Source organism: Hyperoodon ampullatus, assembly GCF_949752795.1.
Source record: "Hyperoodon ampullatus genome assembly, chromosome: 14".
NCBI lineage: Eukaryota > Metazoa > Chordata > Mammalia > Artiodactyla > Ziphiidae > Hyperoodon > Hyperoodon ampullatus.
The window spans coordinates 23,808,720-23,835,963 of NC_136927.1; the positions used below are offsets into that span (position 1 = coordinate 23,808,720).

At 57.6% G+C, this 27,244-nt stretch overlaps 1 protein-coding gene across 1 annotated transcript; it reads left to right on the forward strand.

Moving 5' to 3' along the window:
* Positions 1–774: 774 nt before the first annotated feature.
* On the forward strand, positions 775–27,232 carry KCTD5 (potassium channel tetramerization domain containing 5; the record flags this gene model as incomplete). Its single annotated transcript, XM_079718852.1, has 6 exons — positions 775–1,026; positions 13,234–13,342; positions 15,005–15,096; positions 17,031–17,126; positions 20,520–20,645; positions 27,163–27,232. The coding sequence occupies 6 exons, from the start codon at positions 775–777 to the stop codon at positions 27,190–27,192; spliced, it is 705 nt and encodes a 234-aa protein (XP_079574978.1). The 3' UTR covers positions 27,193–27,232.
* Positions 27,233–27,244: the final 12 nt, after the last annotated feature.

Here is a 27,244-nt window from a genome sequence, read left to right on the forward strand (position 1 = left end):
TTAAAAAAAAAAACTTATGAAGACAAATAATGCAATGATATTAGGATATACACTTTTGTATTTTTATTCTTATATAAGGTTATTTGCTGGCTCTTGTTGGCCTCTAGTTCAGTCTGTGTTATTTAAAATCTAATATATGAATTATTTGGATTGAATTCATGTTCGGGGCCACGTTGTTGTATGTATTGATGTACAGCCTTGAATGTGAATAATTATTGTAAACTATATTTTACAACTTTTTTTCTGGCTTTATTATATAAATTTTCTATTTGGTCGATGATTTAATCATATCATAATTTAATGAATCTGTTTATTCTTTTTTTCAAGTATTTGTGCTTTAGATGTAGTTACCGGATGATGAATTTTCCACGTATGCTCGGTAGTCTTGTAATAAAAAAGCATGTAGAGTATAGACGCTCGCTGACGTAGCTCTTCCTTTGGCCGGGTCGCGGGTCGGGTGACCTGGATTCGGGGCCGGGAAACGGGCGTCCGGTTGTGCAGGTGCCCGGCGGAGGCCAGCGAACCCCTGTAGAGGCCGACGCCCGGCTCCGCCGCGGCCCGCTCGCACCGGCGTTATCGGACCACGCCGCGCCGGGCTCCGGCCGGAAGGTGGCACGGCGGGCCGCTTTTCCGGACCTGAACTTCCGCCTCCCGCGTGACGTCGGGGTGGGCGCTTTACGAGGGCGGACCTGTGGGCGGGACGGAACTCGGAGGACTGTATTAAAGGCCGGACGCTTCCGGTAGAGAGGAGCTGTGGCGGGGCTTGCTGGGATAATGGCGGAGAATCATTGCGAGCTGCTGCCGCCGGCCCCGGGCGGCCTCGGGGCGGGGCTGGGGGGCAGCCTGTGCCGCCGCTGTAGCGCGGGGCTCGGCGCCTTAGCCCAGCGCCCTGGCAGCGTGTCCAAGTGGGTCCGGCTCAACGTCGGCGGCACCTACTTCCTCACCACTCGGCAGACGCTGTGCCGGGATCCGAAATCCTTCCTGTACCGTTTGTGCCAGGCCGACCCCGACCTGGACTCGGACAAGGTGAGGGCCGCGCGGGCCAGCCAGGAGGGTTCGGGCCACCCTGGTCGGCGGCCTGCCGCACGCCCCCTACCCCACGCTGAGGAGACCCGCCCCGGCTCCGAGCCCCGCGCTCCCCTCGTCACCAGCTCGACCCGAGCCCCCCGACTCCCTGGCCTGGGCCGGGGAAGGAGAGGATGGCGCCCTGGCGCCCACCACCCTCGAAGATCCTCAGCCAGTCCACCTCGGGGTGTCTCTCTGTCTCGCCCTCTCTGCTCTTCGGTGGAGGAGGTTTCGCAGACCCCAGACTCTGCTGTGGATCTACTTTCTTTTCCTCCCCACATTGTTTTGCCCCGGGTGTGAGAACACCTCTTCTCCGTCCCAGTGTACTTAGTGGCTCTGGAATCCGAGAACCCTGGTGTTCTTCTCATCTTCTCACATTCCAGACGTTTGACTTAACGTTGGTGTGGGGGGTTGACACGGGTGGCCTGCCTTTCCCAGTGACTTGCATTTAGAGAGTTGGTTCTCCATCGTTTTCAGCCGCAGCACGCACCCACTCAGCACTCTCAGAAAGTGCCGTCCATAGAGTGATTTTTCAAACGGAATGTTGCTCATATTAAGGGGTGGCTTAGGGGTGTTAAGGAAGAGCAAAATAGGAAATCTTCTTCAATCTGCTTTCTAATTAACCTAGTTTTCCTATTGCCCTCTCAAAGGGATAGGAATCTCTAGCTTGGTTTGCTGATTGCCTTTCATCAGATTAAATGCTCATACTGTTGTGCAGATGGTACTAGAAACTATTTTGATTATTACCTTTACAAGACTTGTGTGGCTGAAGAATATCTCTGGAGCTGAACAGCATTGAAACTCAGAAAAGGCTCTGTTGGAAGAATAGTTGTTACCTGTATTTATCCTAGGCAGTTCACAAACCTTATTCTAACTTTCCTGTGTCTTTCACTCGAGCCTACATAATTGCATTTGGCTTTGTGCCTTGCCAGCCCAGCATTTGCCAGGCATAGGCTTCCCAGAAAGATTCAGATCCCTCTTGAAGATCCAGAAGCCTGACACAGACCATCCTCTGTGTGGCATGACCTTATGATCGGGAAACGAGAACTCGAGTTACCACAAAACCACCAGTCATGGGTAGAAATCAGGGTTTGAGATGCCAGCGCTCTGGTACCCCCCCCCCCCAAGCTGTTTCCATTGCTCATTTGACCAAGCTCTCTACTCCTAGAGAGTTGACCTCCCAGAAAATGACAGTCATCTCCAGGATAGAAATAAGCTTTTGTTAGCTATGATTTTCCTTTTATAGCGTGGGTGTATGTTTTACTGTTTTGTTTTTCTGTTTAAACAGTGGGCCTTAGTGGTCATTCACTTGCATTTCTACTTGAGCGTTTCTCTTTTGTATATTGAGTCCGATTTTACATTGCTCTTGTCCATTGGGTTGTTTTGAGGCAATGGCTGCCTGTTCGGCACTGAGATAATTATTCAGAGCTGATTAACTATAGTTTGCCCAGTTAAGTCTTTAGTGTCTCAAGACTACTTAAAAAAATTACGCTTTACTGTATAGTAGTCCTTTGGGGAGGGTAATTTATCAGGGTATGTCTATGTTGAAGTTGCTTTTTTTCACCATCATCCACTTAACCACATTTGATTTCCCAATTGTAAAATTGAAATTTAGAACATAAAGGTAATGCAGCAGATACAGTTTCTGTCTCATACAATAGTTGATAGTAAATATGGGTTAGTTTTAGCCACAAATGTGAATTTGCCAGAAAGAGTAATGCTAATTCCCATTAGTCATGGTCGTAGAGTGTTTTACCTCAAATGAGAAAATGTATAAGGTACTCATTCTTCTCAGTTTTTCCCCCCTTTGGTTCTGATGAAAGAATGTCCCAGAGATTCACTCCTAGATAGTTAAACCTTGAGTGAGGAATCTGAGGATGAGGGTGGAGGGAAGGGGGTGTTTGGAAGAGTGGGATGCTAGTAATTATGTGATGGAAGAGAAACAGGATGTTGATTCACATGTAAAAATCTCCAAGCCCTGACCTCAAAGTTAAAAGATTGATGAAAGCATACCTCGCAGATATTCACAGGGCTGGATGCACCTGGTGGAAGATTTCCTGCTGGGCATTTGTCTCCTGTTTATTGAGCACCTGGGCTTGCAGAGTAGTGCTTGGGTCGGGGTTGGGTGGGGAGATCAGGGGGAGGAGTTCCAAGAAGTGGAAGATCTGGAATCTTTCAGGAGCCTGATGGGTTTGGAGTTCACTGGGAGAGTACCTGGAGCTTGCTGTTAAACGCACAATGTCTGGCGGGGAGTTCAGTCATGAAGCCCTGTGGGAGGAGTGGTGTCAGGACATTTTTCTGGAGGAGTGCTTTGTTAAATAGCCGACAGACAGGTTGTTAGGGAGGGTGGGGAGCTGGGCTGTAACTGGGACCCACTGCCCACTGTGCCCCAAGCCGCTAAACCCTTACCCTCTTGTCTCCAGTTTTGACTCGGGGCCCTTGCTGCCTCGAAGTTCTTTCTATAGATAGCCCAAATGTGAATTCTCACTTCCTCCTGGTGCTTCCCCAGTAGGGCTGTGTCTGTGTTATTCATTTCGGCATCTGTTCACCTGCTATCCTGGGTCATTTTTCTCTCCCCTGTTCCATCAGGGGCACGCCAGGTGTAACACTCCTTCCCAGAAGTGCTTTGTAAATACTCGACATGTGATTCATTTGGGTTATATCTCTCTGTATTCCATGGTACCTGGCCCAGTGGCATTGTTGAAAACAGGTTAGAGTTTGTTCAGAGCTGAATCAGTCCCTGTTTCAGTGTGGAGATGCTTTAGGAATAAAAGGGAAACAGGAAGTGCTACTTGGTGGTTGGAAACCACTCAGATTAAGTAGGATTTGGGGTGGGGGTGGGGGTTCAGTCTCTGCAGCTGAACCAGACCTGGAGAAAACTGTGTGTTTCACATGAGCTTTTGCCCTTCAGCAGGGCCGTTGTCCTGGCTTTGGGGTTGCAGATGTGGTGGCATCAGATGGGTCTTTGAGGGGTGGGGCCGTCGAGGTGTTTCTGATGACATGCCAAGTCCTCTGCAGTTCTTTGCCTGTGCCAACCCCCAGCGTACTTGGTGTTGGCTAGAGTTGTAGGATTAGAAAGATAGTGAAAGGAGTTTTACAGACAGGGCTAAGTGGTGGGGGTGTGGGTGGAAGGACTATCTTTTAAGCCGCTTGGCAGGAGAAGTGGGGATTACTTAGAGTGAAACGGCAGATTATGTTCCGTGTGACTAAGTCAGAGGCGAAAGGCTGAGAGCATCGTGAGCTCCAGTGAGAGGGCTGGGTCTCCGGTCTGAGGCCAGGAGTGGGGGTCCCAAGCCACTATGCATTTCGTCTCATGCTTTGCTTGAGGATTGGCTCCGATCATATTCTCAGCCCTGACCCCGCGCCTGGCTCAGGCCCTGGGCAGGTGGTGGCCCAGTGCAGTGGCGGTTTGCTCGCCATGGATGCCATGGTCACCTCTCCACAGGGCCCCTCGGACCTGAGCAGGGAAGCCCTGAGGAAGGGCTTGCCTTTAGTGAGGAGAGCTGTTCGGGGCATTGGACACAGCCGTCAGCCGTCCCCCTGTCAGCCGTCTGAGGGTAGCTGGGAGGAAGTGGTCGTCAGCTGCAGAGCAGTTCCTCTTTCCCCCGACCGCACGGGCAGCCTTCACTTGCTCTTGGCCAGCGGGACAGTGACTGGTCTTGGTTTCGAGCAGCAGTCAGAAAGGTGCGGTCCACCTGCCTGGTTTTGCAAATAGAGTTTTATGGGAACCCAGTGATGCCAGCTCCTTATGGCTTGTCTGTGGCTGCGTTCCCCTGGAGTGGGTGCACATGGCTGCTTTCCAGGGATGCTCAAGGACAGCTTTCATTGGGCCAGGAATCTTTAAAGTCCTTTAGAGGAGCTGACTCTGTGTGGCACCCAGGGAGGGGTCTGTGTGGCCAGGGTGCCAGCAGGCCACCTCGAGCACTGGCGCTCTCCCCAGACTGCAGAGCGCCCAGCACATTCCAGTCTGGAGTTGGTGGGATGTGGGTGTTGGGGGTACGGAGCATTTTTCATGGTGGCCGAGTTAGACTTTGGACTCAGGCCTGACTTTGACTCCACCCACAACTTAACCTGCACTGCGATTTGGGGTTAGTTAATGTACCTCTCTGAGCGGAGTCACAGAGGAGGAGTTGTGAGAATTAAGGAAGCTGAGGAATATGAGCCCTCCCCCACACAGTGCCTGGTGCTGGGTCGTTGCAGGACTTAGAGATGGCTCTTAGTAGTCTTTATTTTACTTTTGTACTTTGTTTTTAGAAAGAATGTACCAAGGATGCTTTTTTGTCCCCCTCAGAATTTGTTTTTGTTCCTGTTTGTCACTTATTACACGCTCCCTCACTTGCCACAAACCTCATGCTGCTGGCAGGTAGCTCTGGTTGCTGGGCCGGCCTCAGAGGGTGGGGTGTGGAAGCTGGGCCCTTCAGCGCCCCCTGCTTCCCAGACGGACACTTCTTAGGACAGGCCCTGGAGGGCCAGTTCCCAACTCTGGGCACTGGAGCCTGTGCCAAGGGGGAGGGGCACAGCTTCTGGGCAGCCATCGAGTTATCGTACAAGAAACCTGATGCCCCCGAGCCTGGAGAACACAGCTCCAGAGTTCAGTACCATCCTCCATATGTGTCTGGGACGGGCTCGTGGCATCAGGGAGGCGTCTGAGCAGGGGTGTGTACCATTCATCTCTCCTCGTCATCCATATTATGTTCTGTGGGTTTTAGTTTCCTCAGTGGTTGGGCTTCCAGGATCCTGGCCTGGTGTTACAAGCCAGGCTTTGTTGGGGCTGGTTCTGGAGGTGATGAGCTGGGCCAGCCCATCACTGCCACTACATAGGCCAAGGTAGGTCTTTCGAAACAGGTAACGGAGAGGCAGGCAGTGCTGGACGCCAGGCAGTCCTCGGTGAGGAGGGGAGGTGGGCGAGGGTGCAGAGGAGCCGTGGGCCTGCTCTTCAGCCCCAGCGAGAAGGAAGGGGGAACTCTGCACCGGATCTGCCGGCAGGGCCGAGCGTAGGAAGAGAACAGAGGCCGCCTTGGAGCCAGCAGGGCGGTGGCTGTGGGGCAGCTGCTGGGGAGGGCTTGGGCACCCCTGGGAGCAGCAGGCGTGGTGTGAACCCCTGGCGGGGCGTCCTGGCTGCAGAATGTCCTGCCTGCCTGAGCTGAGTGACTGGCGTCCAGGGGACTGGAGACTCTGGGCCTGGAGGGGGCCTCGCCTCCAGGCTGGCAGAACCACTGGGGGGAGGTTTGTGGCCAGGGACCCTGGGCTCTTCCTACTGGTGCTTCTCTCCCAGGCAGTCGTGGTTTCCGCCTGTTTCCATGTCAAGTTGACTTCCTAATTTCTCTCTCTCTCTCTCTCTCTCTCTCTCTCTCTCTCACCACCAAGCTAAGTAGTGTGGCATCTGTAGGGGATTTATGTGCAGATGTTCTGTAACTGGAGTGTCTGTAGGGAGGGAAGTACCTGAGAAATCTGGACAGATGGCTGCCCCCTTGCCTTGTGACAGATGTTCATAGCGCTGTGACCTGGACGGGTGGCTCTCCGGCTGGCAGGTCCACCCACGACATCCTGCCCATGACTGCCCCACACCCTGGGGTGGCCTGATGCCTGTTTCTGTCTGCACAGTTGATGTGGCATCTGCTCCAAGCGGGCCCCAGTCCTGCTGAGCTGAACGGTCCCTGTGAGCCATCTCCGCTTGTTCGTGGAGATTGGTGGGACCCCCCCCTGCCCGCCACCTTAGGTGAATTTGAAGCACGTTTGTTCTATGAGAATAACCAGGAGCCTCATGTGCTGGGGGCCTTTCACACGTCCTCTTGCATTTGTTTCTTAGTGAGCCTCGTTTGAGTCCTCTATGTCACCCTAAATTCTGTTTCTAAGCCACATTCTAGGACTGGGAGGCACCCGGGGGTCAGGGCCCTGAGAACTGGGTGCTGGTTGAGATCTGAGGGCGGGAATGACCCAGAGCCCTTGCTTTTCCTTTATTCCCTGTGTGTGTCGGAGGGTTTCCGATCTCCAGGTGTACACAGGCCGTCATAGGGTCTTATATGGGGAAAGCTAAGTCAGAAGCAGCCAGCACTCCCACACACGTCAGCACAGTTCTGCACATCTGCTGCTTGGACAGGTCGCTGGGCCTCTGGGCCTCTGGGCCTCTGTTTCCTCATTTGTAGTTGGTGATGTCTAAGGCCTCTTCCAGGTCAAGGATTTGACAAACTGTAGAAAACAAAAGAGAAAAGAGGGCAGAGGTGAAGGTTTTAAGTGAAACAGAATCACTTAAATAATTTCAGAGTGAAAATTATTTCTAATTATGTTGATTGCAAATGTTTGTGTACAGAAAATTCTATGCTTTTGCGTTCAGATTTCAAATGGGGAAATTTGACAGAATACATCTTGCGTTTAGCTTGGGACACTCAACCCTTTGCATTTCTGGTCTCCAGTGGCCGTGCGTTTCTCGTGTTCCATTTCCTCGTGTGTTTGTGGAAGTTGGGAAGGTGATAGAAAGGAGCCAGGTGCAGGCCTCTCCAGAGAATGCACGGAGCTGGAGTGAGACTTGGCCACAGAATGCATTTCTGTCTACAGCCTTGCCTGAGAGCCTGACTTCCTCGACCCTTGTTCCTTATGGCCATTTTCAAGGCCATGTGCACGGTTCTATCAAGGGGGTGGGCGGCCCGCCCTGGACCCACGATGTTTTGCCGCGCAGTGCACTCGAAGCTGTTTTGAACATGAGAGCCAGGCACAGGCGAGCAGGAGAACCTCAGTGGCCCTGTCAGAGCATTGCCTCCTAACCACCGCCGAGGGCTGAGGCTGCTAGGCTGCTCAGAAGGGAGTGGACGGGGTGGGGCTGTGCGGGTTTCCAATCAGGATCATCTTCTCTGCCTCCGTCCATGTTGGGACTGCAGGTCAGGGGTCTCCTCAGAGAGCGTGTGACTTGGGCCCTGGCCTGTCTTGCCTGCTGACTCCTCTCAGAGAAGTGACTGCAGGCAGGGTGCTCCTGGCTGTGGCCAGGGCGTTCCCTCTGCGACACAGGCTCAGGGATGCAGGATTCACAGTTCCCTGGAGCCCAGCAGCTCGGCCTCGGAGGCTGGGCCCCCTTGGAGTGGGATTCGGCCAATTTGGGCATCAGTGAGCCCCCAGCAAACAGTGTGTAACCTGATGGGCATGACCTCCATTAAATATTCAAGAGCCAAGTCCGGCATTTCTCTCTTTTATGCCTTTAAGGTAGATGTATATTTTAAAAGCCAGCACCTCACAAGTAGGTCAAATGCAGATTCAGTGAGAAGTGGGGTTAGTCAATAGAGGAAAATGATTTGTCAAGCAAGCAATCTTAATTCTGACTCTTTTACAAAAAAACCCAAAAACCTCAAGCCTTGCCACTATATAAATGTAGCACATGCTTGTTATATAAATTGAGGAGAGGACAGAGGGAGGGAAGAGAGAGATCCTCGTGTCTTGCTGCCTTTTGTAAGTGTGACCATGCCAAGTGCACATCATAAGGTTTTTCTCCTGTGAGCAGGTGATGGATGGGCTGCTGTTACCACAGCTGCCGGTGGCCGAGCCTCGGGCATCCCCTTCCGCTGCTGGTGTGGGTGTCACAGAGACCATTCTCTCTGTGCTTTTGCATAAGCGAGCCTGAGACTTCTGAATTTGGGATGTTTTGGTATTTTCTCTTTTTCTGTGTTCTGTAGTTTTCTTTATTTCTGCCTTAGGATGGAGGCCCCAGGGCCACTTACAAACACAAGCAACATGAGATGCCAAGGGCCCTGGCGCCCGTGTCAGTCGCAGCCTGGTTACAGTCTATTGTGCAGGCAGCCCTTGCCGGCACGCATACACTTTCGAGTGCTGCTTGGGCTCAGGTGCTGGAGGACGGTGTTCCTCCAGAGCTCCTGCCTGGGTGCCTCTAAACGAGAGTCAGTCTGCGGTCCTCTGGGCTGTTGCCCAAGATAAAGCCCAGTGGAATTGGGGGCCCCCAGCACTCCTTGTAGGATGAGAGCGCCGCCCCAACATGCTGCTGCCCAGTCTCTCCTAACCCTAGAGTCTCAGCCTTGTTTGTTTCTTTTTCTTTCTTTCTTTCTTTCTTTTTTTTTTTTTTTTTTAATTTTGGCTGCACTGGGTCTTCGTTACTGTGTGTGGGCTTTCTCTAGTTGCAGCGAGCGGGGGCTACTCTTCGTTGTGGTGTGTGGGCTTCTCATTGCAGTGGCTTCTCTTGTTGCAGAGCATGGGCTCTAGGCATGCAGGGTTCAGTAGTTGCAGCACGCGGGCTCAGTAGTTGTGGTGCACGGGCTTAGTTGCCCCGCAGCATGTGGGATCTTTCCGGACCAGGGATTGAACCTGTCCCCTTCATTGGCAGGTGGATTCTTAACGACTGGACCACCAGGGAAGTCCTCGTCCTTGTTTCTTAATGAAGCTCATCAGAGCAAAACACATCCAGGGGAAGAAACTGGGCCAGAGAGCCCTGTGGGGTCCATGGAGGAAGCTGCCATGAAGCCTCCTGAAGTCTGCTTAGCAGTGGCGGGGCTGGAGGGGCGGGCTTGTCACTGCTAGGGGATGGCCACTTGACCTTCAGTATCTTAGGGTCACCCCATGGGCCTGCATTTCCAGGTCTAGGTAGGTGGGTCTTCCCTCCCGGGAGGGAGTGCTAAGGCCACACTGCTGGGGCCAGCGTGGCAGCTGCTGGACTGAGCTTCCTGCCCTCAGCTGGTGACACCACATGGGAGAAGCATGGGGTGACAAGGGTCCCAACTGAAGCCCATTCCAGCTTCCCCAGTCCCCTGGAGGCCGGCTCAGGCAGCGGGTCCTGGGACACCCAGGGAGCTGGCATGTGTTCCCTGAGATGGGGGTGGGGTGCCCAGCTGTGGGCAGCCAGTGCTCTGGTGCAGGTCTGGATGCACAGCACCCAGGCCTCTCTTTCTGGGGTGCTCGGCCCCAGCTTTCTAAACCCATGTATGGATTGAGTGCCCAGGATGGCCTCCTCTAGGTTTTCACACAGGTTTTTAAGATAAGCCACGGACTGTGCGGCAGGGGGGTGGGGGGTGGGGAGGGTGTCACTGGAGGCACTGCCTTCGCTTCCTGCCCGGGGAGGAGGCATGGAAGGCGCATGTCTCCGAGGGCCCGGCCAGGTGTGTGCTTCAGTCTCCTGGCTCTGTGCTTCCCCATCTCTGGCCAGAGCATGTGGCTTCCTCTGCCTTGGAATTTGTCCCAGCCCCAGCCCCCAGGACAGGTCACGAGCCCAGCTCTGTCACCTTGAAGAGACGTTGGACTAGACACAGACCGTTAGAGCCAGAAGGTCCCCCGGCCTCCTCTTGGCTGGGTATCTCATTTGACAGATGGGGAAGCTGAGGCCTGGAGAGAGGAGCAATGCGCCTTGAGTAGCCGAGCGTGAGCCTGGACCCCAGGGGTTCGACCTCCGTGCTTCCGCCAACTGTGGCTCTGTGCCCCCCTCGCTGTGGTGCCAGCTCTCTCCCAGCTGTGCCCCCGGCACCTCCAGGGACCAGTGTCTCTCTTGTTCTCCAGGTGGGCCGCCAGGAATGTTGGTGGATACAAAGCCTAGGTTCCAGACCCTGAGACGCAGGTGGGGTCCTCTTTGCTCTTCCACCCTTGGGCCTGGGCTCCAGCCCAGTTAGCAGCAAACGCCTTGGACTCTTTGGCCTTGTTCTGGAAGTATCCGTGAGGCTGCTCCTGCTGTGGCCTCTCCCGTTGCGGAGCAACAGGCCTCTCACTGTCGTGGCCTCTCCCGTTGCAGAGCACAGGCTCCGGACGCGCAGGCTCAGCGGCCACGGCTCACGGGCCCAGCCACTCTGCGGCACACGGGATCCTCCCAGACCGGGGCACGAACCCGCGTCCCCTGCATCGGCAGGCAGACTCTCAACCACTGCGCCACCAGGGAAGCCCGAGGCTGCTCCTTTTATGAAGGCAGGGGTCCCCACGCAGCGACAGGCTTGCCCCTCCCTTGGATGGCTGGGTAGTTGAGCACGGAGGCCACTTGCCTTTGAGCATAGGGTATGGGTGGGAGCATGCTGGGGAGGCTGATGGGGGCGTGCTGTCCCCCCACCCCTTGCTGCTGCCTCTGCATTTGCCAGCCTGGGTGCTGGGTCCCCAGTCCCTCCTAGGGAGTCCTCAGCCCCCCGGGGTTAGAGGGCCTCACCTCAGGCACCCTAAGATGGGGCCATGAGCCTGGCCTGGTGTGCGCCGAGCTGAGGGCTGGGCCTGGGCAGGAGTTCCTTTGGAGCATTGGCCACGTGGCCTTTTAGTGAAAAAGCCACCCCTGTTCAGTGGCCTCCCGCCCCTGCCCTTCTCCGGGTCAGCCTGGTGTCTGGAGGCCCAGCCCCATTGCTGGCTCTCCAGTGCTTGGTCTGGGGTCCTTTTGCAACTGGGCGGTGGCCCTCTCACCTGGCCCTGGGCGCGCCACCACCACAGTTTTGTGGGCTCACCTCCTTTCCCTCCTTCTCTGTCCCATCCCCCATCCCTCCAGGCTTTGGAGGCCTGGGTCACTTCCTTTTCCTCTCCCTCCCACTCTCGGTGCTGAGCGAGATACCCGGTGTGTCGGTGGCATGGCCTTGAGCCCTGTCGTGGGGCCTCAGCCCCGTGTGACAAGGGAGGCTCCCTGGCGTGTCCTGAGGGCGGAGATGAGCCCAGTCCCTGTCTGATCTTTCCTTCTCGACCTTCTGCCAGCTGTCTGTGGAGGTAGCGGTGAGCCGATGAATAATTCCTGAGCTTGGCAATTTGCACTTGTCACACTTGGGCACTTTTCATCCGCAAAGTGCAGGGAAGAGCCCCTGGATTCTGTGTTGCGGCAGCTCCATCCTTTTCTTTCCAGACCTCGGCCCCTTTGTAGGAAATGGCGGCTGTTTTTCACCAGTAGGGAGGCTGCTGAAGCATCATTCTTCCAGAAGCCTGTCCCAGGGGTCTTCTGGCCTTGCTTGGAGAAGAGGAGGGGTCTAGGGAGTCTGGAGAAAGGGCTGAGGAGCCAGGCCAGGAGGCAGAGTCCCTTGGGACAACATCTGACCAGTGCTTCCTTAGATGAAGTTGGGGGTCTGTGTGTGGTTGGATGCTGCCCTGGGGGACAGGAAGCCCATGGGGGGACCAGGCAGTGACATATCGAGGCAGGAGGTTCGGTTGAGCACCCAGGGCCTGTGGGAGAGAGGAAGGGGCAGAGGTGCTCCGGGCTGAGCGGGGCCTGCCCACCCATCAGCGAGGCTCTGGGTCCTGCTGGCCCCACATCCGGATTTGATCTGAGGAGAGCAGGTTTTTATAGCTTTGTGGACTCGGGAGGAAACCCTTGAAACCACCAGGTTTATTACACAAAATTCCAGATTTGGTGCTCATGAGTGAGAAGGGGGCCCTAACACAGCACTCGGCTTCACGGTTGAGATTCCTCCCAGTGGGAGTGAGCTCTGGGGCCCGTGGGCTCACCACGTCCAAGAGGTTCAAGGGGTTCCGCCTCGCCACCTCCCTGCCAAGATGCCTGACGCTGTGTGCCGTGGGCAGTGAGGGTCCCTAACACTCAGAAAGGCCCTGGCCCTGGGGGCGAAGCAGGGCCTGCCCAGGTGTGGAGGGAGCGCCTTCTGTAGATGGACCCCGGGAGGCGCTGCTGCGGGGGAGGCCTCCTTGGTGGTCAGCAGTCTCAGGGGGGCTCTAGGGTCACTTGGCAGCAGAAAATGAAGCTGTGTTCCATGAGCCTCTGACTACCCAGTCCTGCCCAGCGAGGAGCCCCGAAATGAGCAGCGGCGGCCCGGGTCGCGGTGTCCTTCAGATGCTGACCTGTTGGCATCAGTCCCGCCTTTGAGAGCATCCCATGGGGGAAAGTGTGTCAGGTTACTCTTGTGGGACGGTTGCTGAAATGAGAAAAGGATGAACTCGCTCTCAGGAATTATTGGAGCTGTGAGGAAAGAGACCTTGTGCACAATCTCCTTGCCTCAGAGTAAATAGGGAGGTCACCTTGACGCAACAGAGCTTAAACTTGGCTTCACCTGCAGTGGTGACAGATCAGGGTCAACGGCTGCAGGTGGCTGGAAGCAGGCGGCCCTGCCTAGGGGTTCCCTAAAGTGCCACAGATGCTGATCCTTCCAGTTGTGTGTTAGACGCATACAGCCCACAAGCCTCCAAAACTCCCTTTAGCTGTGGCTGGGCTGCGGACCAGCTGTGGGAACTGTGCTTTCTTGTCTGGGATTCACCTTGGTGTGTTGTTCTTTGTAGGATGAAACAGGTGCCTATTTAATCGACAGAGACCCCACCTATTTTGGGCCTGTGCTGAACTACCTGAGACACGGAAAGCTGGTCATTAACAAAGACCTTGCCGAGGAAGGTGAGTCGCAGGCGGGACCAGGGAAGGGGGGGGCCCTCCCTTGCTCTCCAGCTCCATCCCTCACAGATGCTTATCTCAGAGGGAACAGGGCTGCTCGGTGCTGCCTCTTCCCCTTTTCTTCCTCCAGGAAGCTGAGACAATCCAGAGCTGGGTGGGGGCTGGTTGGGACTGCAACCCACTCCCTCCTTCCGGTGTCCGGTTGGTGGTGCCATGAGGTTGGGGCTCCTCCCTGGGGCCCACTGCTCTCTGGTTGCCTTGATTCACACAGCTTGGGGCCCGCCACCTCCCAGGGGTCCCCGGTCTCGGTCACCCCGGGTCTGCTCTCCTTCTGGGGCAGCCCTGGCAGAACCCCCTCTGAGTTCTTCCTGCGTTTCCAGATGCCTGCCGTGCTATGGCTCCCAGCTCAGGGTCTGGTCAGTGCTGAGAGCCCAGGGCTCTCTCCCCTTTGCTTGTTGAGCTGAGCCCACTCCCTCCTTCTCTCCGGGCCCTCTTGCTCCTCCGACTGCGTGTCTGCATCTTCTTTTGCAGCGTCTTTTTCGTGCGCATACGTGTGTTCTGTGTGTGCAGCTGTACAGTTTTGGGCAAACTGTTCCCAGCGTGATTTGCTTAGAAAGCAAATGTGGTACTTGCCACAGATCAAGCCCCTGCCGCCTGGCCTCACTCATCTGTCTTTCGTCAGCCTCAGATGGAGTGCTTTTTTTGGGGAGAAAGGCCCCCAAGGGTGCCATTTCCCATCTGCCCCTCAGAGCACGAGGGGCGCCTGGAGCATCTGGATGGTAGAAGGCTGGCCCTTCAGGCCAAAGTGCTTATCCTGAGGCTTCCAGGGCTTATTCGCAGCCCCACAGTCCCCACCCCTGGATCCAAAGGGAAGGGTTGATAGGACGTCGCCCCGCGTCATCCTGAGATGGGACGTGCCAGGTGCACCTCCCTTTGGGGCCTTGAAGAGAGAGACATCTGCCTGGGCGGTGGCTGCCCCACCCCCCACTCTGCTGAGTCCCTGAGACCTCATTAGGCTGCAGCTCAAGGGTCAGACAGAGTCCACGTCTCCGAGCCCCCGGTGCTGCTAGCGCAGGGACCCGCTGTGCAGAGTGCAGACTGGTCGGGGCGACCAGGCATGGTGGCAGGAGGCATGCACCTGACCTTCTGGAATACCCACGAGGAGCCCCCCGAGGCAGGGCCCCTCCGATCCACTCTTCAGAGTTTCCTGGCCATTCAGAGCCCCTAAACTGGGGACGTTGCAAATGGCAGGAAAGGGTTCCTAAGTTGGCAGGAGTCCCACAGCTGAGCAGCCTCTCAACCAGGCATCTTCTGACTGAGTGATGCAGGGACCCATGTGAGGCGGCCGCTAGCCCAGGACAGACGGCCACAGGCTCTGGAGGGGGTCTGTCCGAGAAACGTCCTGGGGGCCCAGCGTGAACTCAGCACCCAGCAGGTCACCTGGAAGGACGCGGGCCAGATGTGCATCCACAAACGTGCCCTTTCTCCGTGTGCACCCTGGGGCCCTGAGAGCCAGCGGTGTCTGCAGAGTCTGTAGGATGGCAGGACGGCGGCCGGGCTTCCAGTGGGCTGGGCTGAGAACGGGCCACCGGTCCACTGAGGGGCAGAGGCACAACGTTTATTCTTTGATCTGGTGGGAATTATAGTTGTTCTTCTTTATTCTAGGGGTGTTGGAGGAAGCAGAATTTTACAATATCACCTCACTAATAAAACTTGTAAAGGACAAAATTAGAGAACGAGACAGCAGAACATCACAGGTGAGACCGGTGACTAAGGTGTAGGAACCTTCCGAGGCCTGGCATAAAGGCGCGGCTCGCTTCCCTCCCTCCTTGCTGACCGGCTTCCTCTGCAGTTGTCCTGGCGCCTGTGGCCCGCCCTCTGGACACCTCCCGCGGTTCTGCCAGCTGGCGCCCTGGCCGGCACGCAGGGCACGTGCTTCGTGGGCCCCACTCCAGTGGGGAACAATGAGCAGCTGCTGAGGAGGACGGTCCAGTGAGGGTGAGGAGGGGGCAGAGGGAGAGCAGGAGGCCTCTGTGGGGCTTGAGTGTGTGGCCGTCTCGGGGAGGGCATTGCAGACAGGGCACAGCGAGTGCAAAGGGCCTGTGGTAGCTGAGTACTCAACCCATTCAGAGGGCCAGCGTGGCTGGAGGGACAGCACAGGGGAGTTGGTGGCAAGCTGGGCACAGACAGATGAGGTGGGGGTCCTGTAGGTGTGTGTAGGCACGATGAGAGTTTGGCTTTTACCAGGAAGGAAGGGCTCAGTAGGTACTCTTTGTGCTGGACTGTGTCCCCAGTGGTGCAGAGCCCCATGTGGGACCCATTTGCACTTGGCCACTCTGCTGCCCATTAGGCCAGTGTTGTTTGAGATGGGCTGAGTCTAGCACCTCCCACGAAGGGAGGTACCAGAGGGTCTAGGCATTAGTCTTTGTTGCGGTGCCAGCTCTGCACTTGCTAGTAGAGTGCCAGGCCCTGCCCGGCGGGTTCCCTCTGCCAGGAGGCTGCTGTGAAGTGCACTCTCTCAGAGCTTCATGCCAGACTACATGAAGAGTCGCCATCCACTTAAAAGCCTTTCACTGCCCCCCACCCACCCCGGGCCTTCCCGCTGGGCACCCAGCAGGCCCTGAGCTGGAGCTCTTGGCCTTTGTGAAGAGGCTTGCTGACAGCCTGGCCGCTCCGAGTGGCTGGTCAGGGGCCAGGGGAGGGCACAATGGGGTGACGGCGCGGGAGGCTGGGACCACCCACCACACAGCTCCCGCCCTCTCCCTGTTGCAGGAGCCACAGGGCCATCGGGACAGCGGGAGGGGCCCGGGGAGGGGATAGGAGATGTGGCCACGAGCTCCCCAGTCATCTCTGGCCAGTTTGAGGCCTCTTTTCCCTCTGCCCAGCCCCCCTGGTTACGAACCCTGTGACCTGGGCTGGCACCAGCCCTCTGTGCCTGTGTCCCCCCTGCATGGTGTATGTGGGAGAGGCCCCCTCACAGGCTGGCAAGGGGATTAGCAGGCTCAGGCTGAGCAGTGCTCAGTGTCCTCCACTGTTTCACAAATGAAAGCACTTGGGCTGTGTGGTGACCCGTGTACTTTGAGCTGTGACCCTGTCACTGACGCGTCGTGTATCCGCTGGAGCGGCAGCTGTATTAGGACAGGCCTTTGGCCAGTGCTCCCCGCGGTGTTGCCAGAAGCCGAGCTTGGAGCATAGCTCAGCGAAGGTCAGGTGGGTGAGTGGGTCAGAAGATCCACGGGCTCCTGTCCGACCTGCTGTGCATGTCTGAGAGGTTTTTTCTGTGAGCAGGGCTGAGGCTGGTCCTGCTTAGCTCTCAAGGCACCCCCTTAGTTCAGAGACTTTGTGTGGTTCCCCCAAGGCACAGGAATGGCTGTCATCGTGTATTCACATCTAGCCACAGGTGCTCTTGGGATTTCAGGAACATGACTCATTTTATTTTGGAATTCAGAAATGGAAATATTTTTGGAGGTGGATGAGAAAGCAGAAAATGGCAGCTGTTCCAGCATGTTTGTTTTTGCTTCTTCGGTGGATACCTTTGGGGTTCCTTTAGGCATCATGACCTGGGTCCTAGAGGTGGAAGGGAACCGTCAGCCTCCCCTGGGCCCCTGTCGCCGTCCCCAGTTGGCATGTGGGGCGGGGCTGCGAGGGGGCGGGGCACGGGCGCTGCCCTCACCTGTGGCCCTTCTCACAGGTGCCAGTGAAACACGTGTACCGTGTGCTCCAGTGTCAGGAGGAGGAGCTTACGCAGATGGTCTCCACCATGTCCGACGGCTGGAAGTTTGAGCAGGTACAGTACCCCCTGAGCCTGCAGCACAGTGGATCTTTTAATTATAAAGGCCCTGCTCGGGTCCTCAGGTCAGCTGGCCCCCGGGACCAGTAATGAGGTGTTGGGCGGCCTGCAGTTCATGAAAGCATGGGTCCCCATCATGTCTCCAGCACCTCTCACAAGCAGCAGCTGTACCAGTCCCGACTGGATTGGTCACGGGTGATGGGGGGAGCGGCAAGAGTTGTTCTTAGGGTCCCACCTCCCAAGTCTTCTCTCTGCAGTTATTTTTCTTAGTCTAGCCCATTCTTTTGTGGGAGGACTGTTCTGTGTGCTTTTCTCTGGGGGGGGGGGGGGGGGGGGGGGGGGGGGGTGTGTGTGTGTGTGTGTGTGTGTGTGTGTGTGTGTGTGTGTGTGTGTGTGTGTGTGTGTGTGTGTGTGTGTGTGTGTGTGTGTGTGTGTGTGTGTGTGTGTGTGTGTGTGTGTGTGTGTGTGTGTGTGTGTAGTTGATATCCTGAGTGCCTCCTGGCCTGACCCCAGCACCCGTCCCCTCCCGTGTCCGCCCTGGCCCCTCCTGGCTCTTCCGTGCTGGCCGAGCAGATGGGGCTCTGGCTCCTTTGTGCTGCTGTTGGCATAGATGCCCTTCCCCTTGGGGCTGCTCTGCAGCCCCCCAGCCCCCTGTCCTGCCCTTGATTGGAAAGTGCTGCTGACTCTGGCTCGGCCATGCCCCTCATTTTCCTCAGCTCTGCTTTTGCTAGGACGGCTGTGAGAAGGGATGAGAGTCAAGCCTCTTCCACCCACCCACCGCCCTCTGTCCACAGCGCTCTGGTGTTTCTGTGGGCATGCTGCCTCTCGTCCTGGGGAACTGCAGCCCGTTACCTGTGGGCCTGAGAACACGGCAAGGATGTCCTCCTGAGTGGGTGGTACCTTGCCCACAAGCTCATTGTCGCTGTTTGTGTGTCTTAGGCAGAAAATCTGAGGTTTGGGCTTATGACCCTGCCTGGCCCGAGCCCCAGGCGCTGGTCGTGAAGGGTGGAGACCAGGTCTGTGACCCCAGCCTGCCCCCTCTGGCTCCTGAGAGCATCCTCTGGTGCCAGCTTTCTGTCCACGGTGGGAAATCTTGGGGTCCCCTGGCATCCCTCCTAATTAAGGCTACCCTTTTTTATGGGTCTTTTGAAATAATGAATCAGGCTGTAGAATGCTTGGCATCCTCTTGAAATGTCATGAAAGGTGCAGTCGGCACTTGTGTCCCACTCTCCACCCGGAGACATAGCCAGCAGGGCCGCTCTGATGCCCTGCCCTTGCCCTGGGGCGGGGGTGTGGAGGGTGTCCAGGTGGGGTCCCGTGGTTGCATTTGCATTCCTCACTCCCTGACCCCAGCACAGTCACACCAGGCTCACAAAGGAAAGGAAGGCTCCCACCGCCCCTCGTTTTGTCCCTTGGTGTGCAGCCTGGAAAAGGGCTGGGGAGACGGGAGCTGCGGTCACCGGTTCAGGGTCCGTGAACTAGGTCACCTTCGCTGTGGCTGCTGCGGAAGGGAGAGGGGTTCCCGTGCCTCCTGCATGGGCACTTCCTCCCTGAGACCAGCTCAGGGGCTTTGTCCTGAGCTCCTCTGAGCGGATCCCAAACCCACAGCAAAGAGCAACTCCTCTGTCCCCAAGTCTCACCCGCTTTGCCCAGTTCCTCCCTTGGGGACGTGCTCCCCCCGTTCATGCCAGAGAAACCCCAGAACCAGGGTCACGTTTTGTTCACTTGTCTACTTCCCAGAAACAGGAGCTAGAACTGCAGGGGAAGAGGGGCCAGAGCCTGGGACCCCGCGAGGTGGTGGGGCTGAACCCAGAGTCGCCCAGTGGTCAGTGACAAGGCCAGAGCCAGGTTCTGCGAGGCTTGCACGCCTCGTGAGGATGTGGTCCCTGGGCAGACCTGATTATGAGTGGCTGCATATGCGCTGCTCCATCTGCATCCAGGGCTGGGCACCCCTGAGGTCCGCAGGTGGCAGGCCTGTCTCCGAGAGGCATTTATGAACCAGAACAGCCTTCCCGTCTGTTCCTAGAACAGACCTTTTTTTTTTTTTTTTTTCCTCCCCTTCCTCAACTCTTTATTTCACCATCGCTTTGGTAGCCATCTAACCCCCAATGAAAAGCCTAAGGTTTACAAAGAAATTACAAAACAGCATTGCTGCAAAATCAGTCCCATGTTTGGGAAAACAAATACCTGTACGTGTACACAAAACACAAACTCCCTGGACCCCATTCCCCAGCATCCAGAGTGTTATCTCTGGCAGAGGCTGACAGGTGGGCACCCTACCTAGTCTTGGGGGAAGGGTGGGAGGGATGAGTTTCTCAGGGGGTCTGATCAGTTCCCTCCATAACCTCTAGAAACCATCCACTTCTCTCCACCAGAGAGGCAGGGCGGGCACGCTGGCCCTGGAGCTTTCCTCTCCTTTCCCAGAGCAGGCCGCACCGCTCTGTACACTTCCCTCACTCGGCGGTGCTCACCATGTCCTTGTCACTGCACGTGGCGCTCCCGCCCCTGGCCTCTCCTCCGTGGGCAGTTCCATCAGTAGAGAAGGCAAAGATGGAGGGTCTTCCAGGCACTGCCTTGATAATTGTGCCACTGATAGTTCACTACAATTTTAGTGCTTTTCTTTTCATTAAACACAAAGTCCCTGGTGGCTCTGGGCTAAGCTGGAGCAGGCGGGTCAGCCCTCAGCTCCTGTGTGGCTGTAGTGGTGACCTGGAGGCCCGGGGATGCAGGGCCATGGGCGTGGACACACCCAGACTGAGATTGCGGCTGAGGCGTGGGAAGCCACAGCCCCGGCATCTCTCTTGCCCCCGGCCCTTCCCTGAGCCTGTCGGAGCTGCTGCGGCCCTCCTATGCCCCTTCGCAGTCAGTAGCCCCAGTGGGAGGAAGGCTTGGTCCTGGCTTCCTTGGGGAGGGGCTCACCCTCACATGTGTGCAGGCGTGTGCTCACACTCGTGTGTTCAGAGCCCGTGCAGAGGGCGCAACTTATGGGCAGAGCAGAGTGCCGCCGCCCCGCTGCCTGCTCTCGGGCCTGGCCCACTTGGTGCCCACTCCAGCGTTGCATTCCCCTCCCCGGGTCACTCAGCATCCCCTGGACCCAGCCAGGAACATGAGAGGAGCTTGGACGTGCTGGCACAGGAGGCCTGTCCTGCACGTGGTGTGTGTGGTGTGTGTGTACGGGTGCGTCTGAGCTTGAGTGTCGGTGTTCAGGGACTTTATTTTCAGTAAGTTCGTTAAAAGTCTCTTGGCTGAATCCTGTCCCTTAGCTTCCCCGAGCATCGGCCGTCTTTGCCGGGGGTCTTTGCAGGCTGTTTCCCTCCTGGCGGGGGGCTGGTCTTGAGCCAGGTGTGTGAGGCTCTCTGCCCACATCCCACTGGCCTTTTCTCCTCCCAGCTGGTCAGCATTGGCTCTTCCTACAACTACGGGAGTGAAGACCAGGCCGAGTTCCTCTGCGTGGTCTCCAAGGAGCTGCACAACTCCCCGTATGGCACGACCAGTGAGCCCAGTGAGAAGGCCAAGGTGGGTGAGGCTGCAGCCTGAGTGCCCTCTGCAGGGCTGGGTTTCTCTCCTTTGCTGTGTTGTTTCTTACTGTCGTCACGGCGCTCCTGGCCATGCAGGCTTCCTGGCGGCCTGCTCGCCTCATGCTGCTTGTCCATCATCACCTAATTCTCGCCTGGCATATCAGAAGCAAGAGTCCTGGAACAGAGGACACGGACGTCCATGGGACGCAAGTGGTGGAGCGCGGGGTTGTTGAACACGCTGCGGCTACCACAGCCCAGGCCTTCCGCCCTCACCTCTTCTAACCCGCTAGCCTGCTCCTGGAAGTGTTGCTGTCTTCCAGTCCTGCCGGTGGGGGCTACGCTTCTGAGTGATGCCACTGTGGGCTGTTTTCCTGGGGACTGGGGACGTCGAGGCTGGAGGGCAGGGCCTCCTGGTGGCACCTGCCTCGGATACACCCATCCCAGGCTTGGGAGTCGTGCTGGTTTGTAAACGGAGCAGATCCAGCAGGTTGTGTGATTTTGAGACTCCACGGAGTGTTGCCTTGGCCTGGCACAGGCCAGTTCCTGTTGAACTGCACCCGCTCCCTGCTGGACGTCTGGCCCTTCTGTCTCCCGAGGAGCGCAAGGGCAGCCTCGTGGCAGGGAGCAGCTGCTACCCTTGCCTGGAGGTGACAGGTTCTAGTGGCATCTCCTCTGGGCTTTTTGCTGAGGTCGGTGACTCCAGATGTGTCTGTCCTTGCAGAGTCCAGCATCAGCCTGGGCAGGACTTCTGGACCTTCAAGCCAGGTGGTGCCTGGACAGCCCCACAGCTGGCTCTGAGGGGACCCAGGGGCTCTGTGGCGGCCAGCCTGTGTGTCCTGGGCCCACAGGCCGCCCTGGTGGAAGGCTCTGGCATGCTGTCAGAGGGTGTTTTGCGTGAGTGTGGGCAAGGCCAGACGCATTTTAACGGATGACATTAAACCGGGGGCTCCAGGCCTTCCTCACACTCTTGGCTGGTGCCACCCTGGCTGCTACCTGCCTAGAACTGCCCCTGTGAGCCTTTCAGGGTCTTCCTTGGAGGCATGGGCTTGGGAATGGATGGCAGATTCACCTCTCCCGCTGGTCTTCCCGCGGTGGCCGTCCTCCACTGGTGCTCGAGGCAGCTCTTTCACCCCAGCACGACTGGGCAGTTGTCCAGGCCCTGGGGCCTCCAGAGTCCTCACATCTTGCCCCTCACCCCACCCCCAACCCCTGGCCTGCAAGGGTGCCTACAGCTGCAAGTGCAGGGTCCGGGCTGTTCCGCCGCTGCCCAGGACAGGCTGTCATGGGGGTTGGTGCAGGTCCCCGCAATGGGCCAGGAACAAAGGGGTCCTGGTGCCATGCCTGGGGACGTGCTTCCTGTTGAGTCAGGGTAGGAGGCAACCCCACCTCCCGGAGCCCCCAGCCTCACGAGGAGCCATACCTCTCTGAGCGTTTGCAGGGCTCTTTTGCAAGTTGTCTTATTTTTAGAAACTTTTATTTCTAAACTTGAAAAATTCTCATAGCCAAGTTCTCCAGGGCAACTGCCTGAGCTCATGTCCCTCTGGTGGCTTTTCAGCTGCAGAAGGGATGCATTTGTGCTGACAGAACTCCACTCATGACCCCAAATCCCTTTGCCATTGAAAGTGCGGCCCTATTTCTCTCTCCAGAAATACGTGGCTCTGGAGTGTGGCAGCCACAGCGGCTTCTAAACTGGGGCCGTGGCAGGAGCTCCCCAGGAGGTGGAGCACAGCCAGGGCCTCCATAAGCCATGGAAAAGTGTTGAGGCCAGATTGGGGGTCATGATCTGGGGACACCTGTGCACAGCCTGGTTGGAGCAGTACTTCATGTTCTGAGGACAGTGAGTCCACTACTGTGGACCTGCTCACTGGGTGCCCACAGCACGGGCCAGAGAGAGAGAGAGAGAGAGACACACACACACACACACGTCTTGAGGTGGAAGTGGCAGGAGAGAGTGGGTGGAGGTTGGCAACTCAGTGAGGGGACCGGTCCACTGAGAGCGGCCACCAGCAGCCCCAACTTCGGGGGCTTCCCAAACCACTCTCCGACTCCATGATCTGCTGGGAGGACTCAGAACTCACTGCTGGCTGTTCTGCTCAAAGTTACAGTTTATTACAGGAAGTATGGAAAGAGGGAGGGTTTCAAACTTGCCAGGGGAGGGTGTGTGGGGCAGAGGCCAGGAAGTATGCCAGACGTGGAGCTCATGTCGCAGAGGTGCTCCTCGTGCAGTCAGGATGCGTGGCACCGTGCACGGAGCACCGCCCACTAGGGGTGCCCCGCCAGCCTCCGTGTACAGAGATATTACTGGGCTCAGTCACATAGGCATGATTGATCCATTGATCAACAGTTGATCACCCATGTGCCTGATTGCAGTCTCCAGTCCCCCAGCCAACTGACCCCACCCCCCCATCACACGGTCAGACTGGTGTGTCCTGGAGGTCATGACCTCCCAGGAGCCGAGGGCAAAGGCCAGACCTCTGTTTGGGCAAGGTTCAGTTTTTCACAACACAGAGGGAAGGAAAACTCTGGAACTTCGGGAGTGCCGGGGCCCAGGGACGTCGTGCTTCCCCCCACAGTGTGATCTGGACGAGCGAGGCTGGCCTGTAGTTCGCCGCACAGCACAACTTCAGGTCCAGCCCTGAGCGCCGTGCTCTCTGCTGCCCCGTGGAGGCCTGGCCTGTCTGGGTGGGCTTCCCTCTGCTGCCTCCCGCCTCGCCCTGCACTGACGGTCCCTCTCTTCTTCTCCTCCCTGCCGCCTGCCGGTGCCGAGCCAGAGTGACGACGAGGACACGGGTCACGAAGGGAATGACTCAGATTAAGTGTAAATGTCATGGTGAGCCTGCGCCCTTGAAACTGACCACCTACCTTAGCCTCCTTGATCCCAGCCCCTCCTCCGCTGCGTCTGTCTCATGCCTGTAGTTGACAGAGAACCTTCCATGCTAGATGCCAGCGCATAGATCTGCACTGGAGCCAGTCTGTCTCAGGGCGGGGCTGTCTGTCCCCTTGAGGATGCCCGTGTGGGTGGGGTTGGGACCTTGGCTGAGGCACCTGCGCGCTGTGTGTGTCAGGCTTGGGAAGGGCCTCCTTGCCATGGGTGCCAGCAGCAGAGACGCGGGCCTGCGCCTCCTAGGGACACGCAGGCCCCAGCCCGCCAGCCTCCCCACCCTGTCGCCAGTCCACCCACGGGCTCAGGGCCAAGGAGTCGGAGCTTGTGCCACAGAGAGTGGGCCCTGATCCCGACACCAAAGCCCGTGGCAGCCCTACTCCCTCATGCCTCAGACTAGGGGTGCTGGTGGAGAGGAGTCTGTGGGGACCCTCCTTCTGTTTGCCCTGTCATGGGAGGCTCCGTGGACGCCCCCTCAGCCCCTCGCTGCTCCTCAAGTCCCTGCTGCCTCCCGGCCCTTCTTATTGTCCGAAACCTGTGGCTCAGCCAAGATCCCATCAGCAGGGAGCGCCTCGTCTGCTCCCTCGCGTTGCACAGGGGAGGTTGAGGCCCAGAGAGGGCAGGGCACAGGTGTCATGCAGGGTTCCCTGCCAAGCCCTGCAGGTGAGGAGCTTGGGAAGAGCCTGTGGCCAGCCACGTGCTGAGAGGCCAACATCTGGCTGTGAGTCTGGTATGGGGACGCAGAGCAAGAATGGCTTTTACGTTTTTAGTGGTTATTTTTCTGGTGATTATATGAGTGCATAATATCCGCAGCTTTACCTCTTGACTCGGAAATCCTGAAGTATTTACTACCTAGCCCTTTAAGGAAAGGTTTGCTGGGCCCTGGTCTGGACCACTGCCGTCCAGGGCATGTGCAGCACGAGCTCCATCTGTCGTTTTAAACTTTCTAGCAGCCATGTTAAGAAAGTAAAAAGATGCGTGAAATTGATGCTAATACTGTTAGCCCATTACATGCATAATATTGTCATTTCAACCTAAAAAATCACTGACATATTTTACTTTGCTCTTCTCTAAGTCTTTGAAATCAGGCGGTAGTTTGCGTTTGTGGCCCGTCTCGGTTTGGAGTGGCTGCACCTTAGGGGCTCAGCTTGACTTTGGCCTGGCCTGATGGTGAACTGTGGTAGGAGCAGGGACACGGGGTGGGGGGGCGGGCAGGGACAGAGGAGCCAACCTCCAGGAGGGAGGAGGGGCTTCTTTCAGCAGCACTGCCCACCCCCCGCCCCCAGTTACAGACTTCACATCTGCTGGCAGGAGCCGCTTCAGTGGCCCTGACTGCCAGGGTCTGGGCTGTGGGAGGGGCGAGGTGGGCTGATGCCAGGGCAGCCCTGGAGTGGCCCTGGCCCCTGGGCCCGCTGGGTTGGGGCGGGGGACAGGGGTGCCATGTGCCATGCACAGCCTGCTCAGTCCCTGTGGCCCAACTCAGGCCTCTTGTGGGCGGCAGCCCAAGTGAGAGCTCCTTCCAGGGTAGATGGGCCGTGACCGTCACAGGTCCCGGGAGGGGTCTTCTGTCCTCGTTAGGAGATAGTCACTGGGGCTCTGGCTCTGGCAGGGCGGCCCCTCCTGTGCTGTTACCTCGCTCCCAGCCCACGTGATAGTTACGTGGGCCTTGTCCTTTCCGCCACTGAGGCCTGGGAACTCGGACACCGTCTGCTCTGCTGGGCTCCCACTGAGTAAGCGGCTCTCGGCTTCATGGCCCCCCAAACTCCAGTTTTCCCTGCAAACAGCCACGATGATAAGGCGGCAGACCCTCTTGGGGCTGGGACTAGTGCCATGGGGGCCAGAGGGTCCTCTAGGGCTGAGTGGGGACCCACCCTCACCCCAAGTCACGTCCTCAGACCATGTCCCTCCGACAGGGGCCTCCTGGGCTTTCCCAGTGAGCGGGCGAGTCCTGCTGAGCTTAGGGGCTTGTCCTTGTCTGGCCTGAGGAGGGGCCTTCAGCCTGGGGTGCTGTTCCCCCAGCACAGTGGAAGGTGCACCTACCGGGGAATGGGCAGCGGGCAAGAGGGTGTGCTGCCTGGACGGCCTCGGAGCTGTCAGAGACAGAGGGACAGGCCTGGGGAACCACAGGGATGGGGGTGCGTCGGGACAGGCTGGAGAGCTTGGGCTTCTCTTGAGTCATTTGAACAAGCCCTCGGGGGACGTGAGAGATGGGCCGTGTGGTTCTGGACAGCCGCCCTGACAGTGAGCAGGAGTCAGGGCCGGTGGCCACTGGCCATGAGCCTGAGAAGTCTGCCTGTGCCTGCAGGGCCTCACTCTGGCTGGGCATCCGTGTGAGCTGGGCCTGGCATGAGCAGGGCGGGCCCCTTCCAGGCATGTCCCCGCGTTGCACCAGGTCCAGGGCTCAGCAACACACAGTGTCCTCGGGGGCGTATCTCTCTCAGCTCTGAAATTCAAGTGGAAAATGCCCCCGGGAGGCCACTCTCGCTGCCAGCGGGATCGCAGGGAGGGTCATCTTACAGTGCTGGCCTGGGCATGGTTGGGCTTGGCCGGGACGCGTGGCCTTTCTGTCCTGGTTACTTCATACTTAGCAGCCATGCTTGACGTGTCGAAACAGCACACTTTGCCAGCTCCAAAGTCTTCCCTGGCTCCCATGGGGTTGTGGCCTTGAGGAGCTCCCAGCTTGATTTGGGGGAAGTTGGGAGGCATGAATGGTTCCAGTGGCGAGGAAGGCCGGGTGGGGGCGCTGCTCTGGCTCCGAGGTGCTGAGGAGTGGGAGGGAGAGGCTCAAGCATGGCGGCCGAGGGCTGGCAGGGTCCCCCAGTTGGGTCAAGTGTGTGTCCCAGAGAGTCCTGTCTGGCTGTGGCAAGAAGGCGGCTGGCACCCTCAAGGGGGGTGGTCCATTTACAGAAGATGTGACCCCAGCCAGGCAGTGTGGGGAGCAAGCTGGCCCGTATGGATGTGGGGGTGACGGCAATCCCAGGGGCCCAGGTTTCTGGGTGTGTGGCTGCAGGGTGGAAGGGGTGTGGTTTACGATGGGGCATGGAAGAAAGAAGAGGGGCAGGTTGGGCTGGGGGCCCAGGGGGCCCTGGTTGCACACATGTGTCTTCTGCCCGGGATCAAGCTGGGCTGGAGAGAAAATCAGGAGTCGATGGGCAGTTAAACCGCCAGGTGGGCTTTGGCACCCTTGGGAGCAGGGAGCCTCCCATCCTCAGGAGGCCATCGAGAGAGATGCTGCCCAGAGGTCCTTGGGGCCTCAATGAGGAGTCATCCCCCCGGAGCCCTGCCGCATGTCTCAGGAGGCCTGGGAGGTGCCGGGTTGAGGACAGGTCTGCTGCTGCCTCCCAGGCGTGATCACTCGGTGGTTTCTCGCAGCCTCCACAGGTTCACTACTTCCCAGGCATGGTGATGTCAGGCTCGGGTGGAGAGGTGGAGAGCTGGGAGGCCTGCCCCTTGTGTGCGGCCTGGAGGTGGGCAAGCTAGGCCTGCACAACGGGGTCCCCTTTCTCGGACCCTGGCCTGCGGTGGGCTCCACCCCCAAGCAGGGCACTTGGCCTCAGGGCCGGGAAGCTCCCGGCTGCAGGCTGCCTTTCCATTCAGGGCCTGAGTCCTCATTGTCTGCATTTGGCATTTTCAGATTTTGCAAGAACGGGGTTCAAGGATGTGAGGAACACAGTGTTGACAACTGAAGAGACGTTTTACCTTTTCCCAAGATGCAG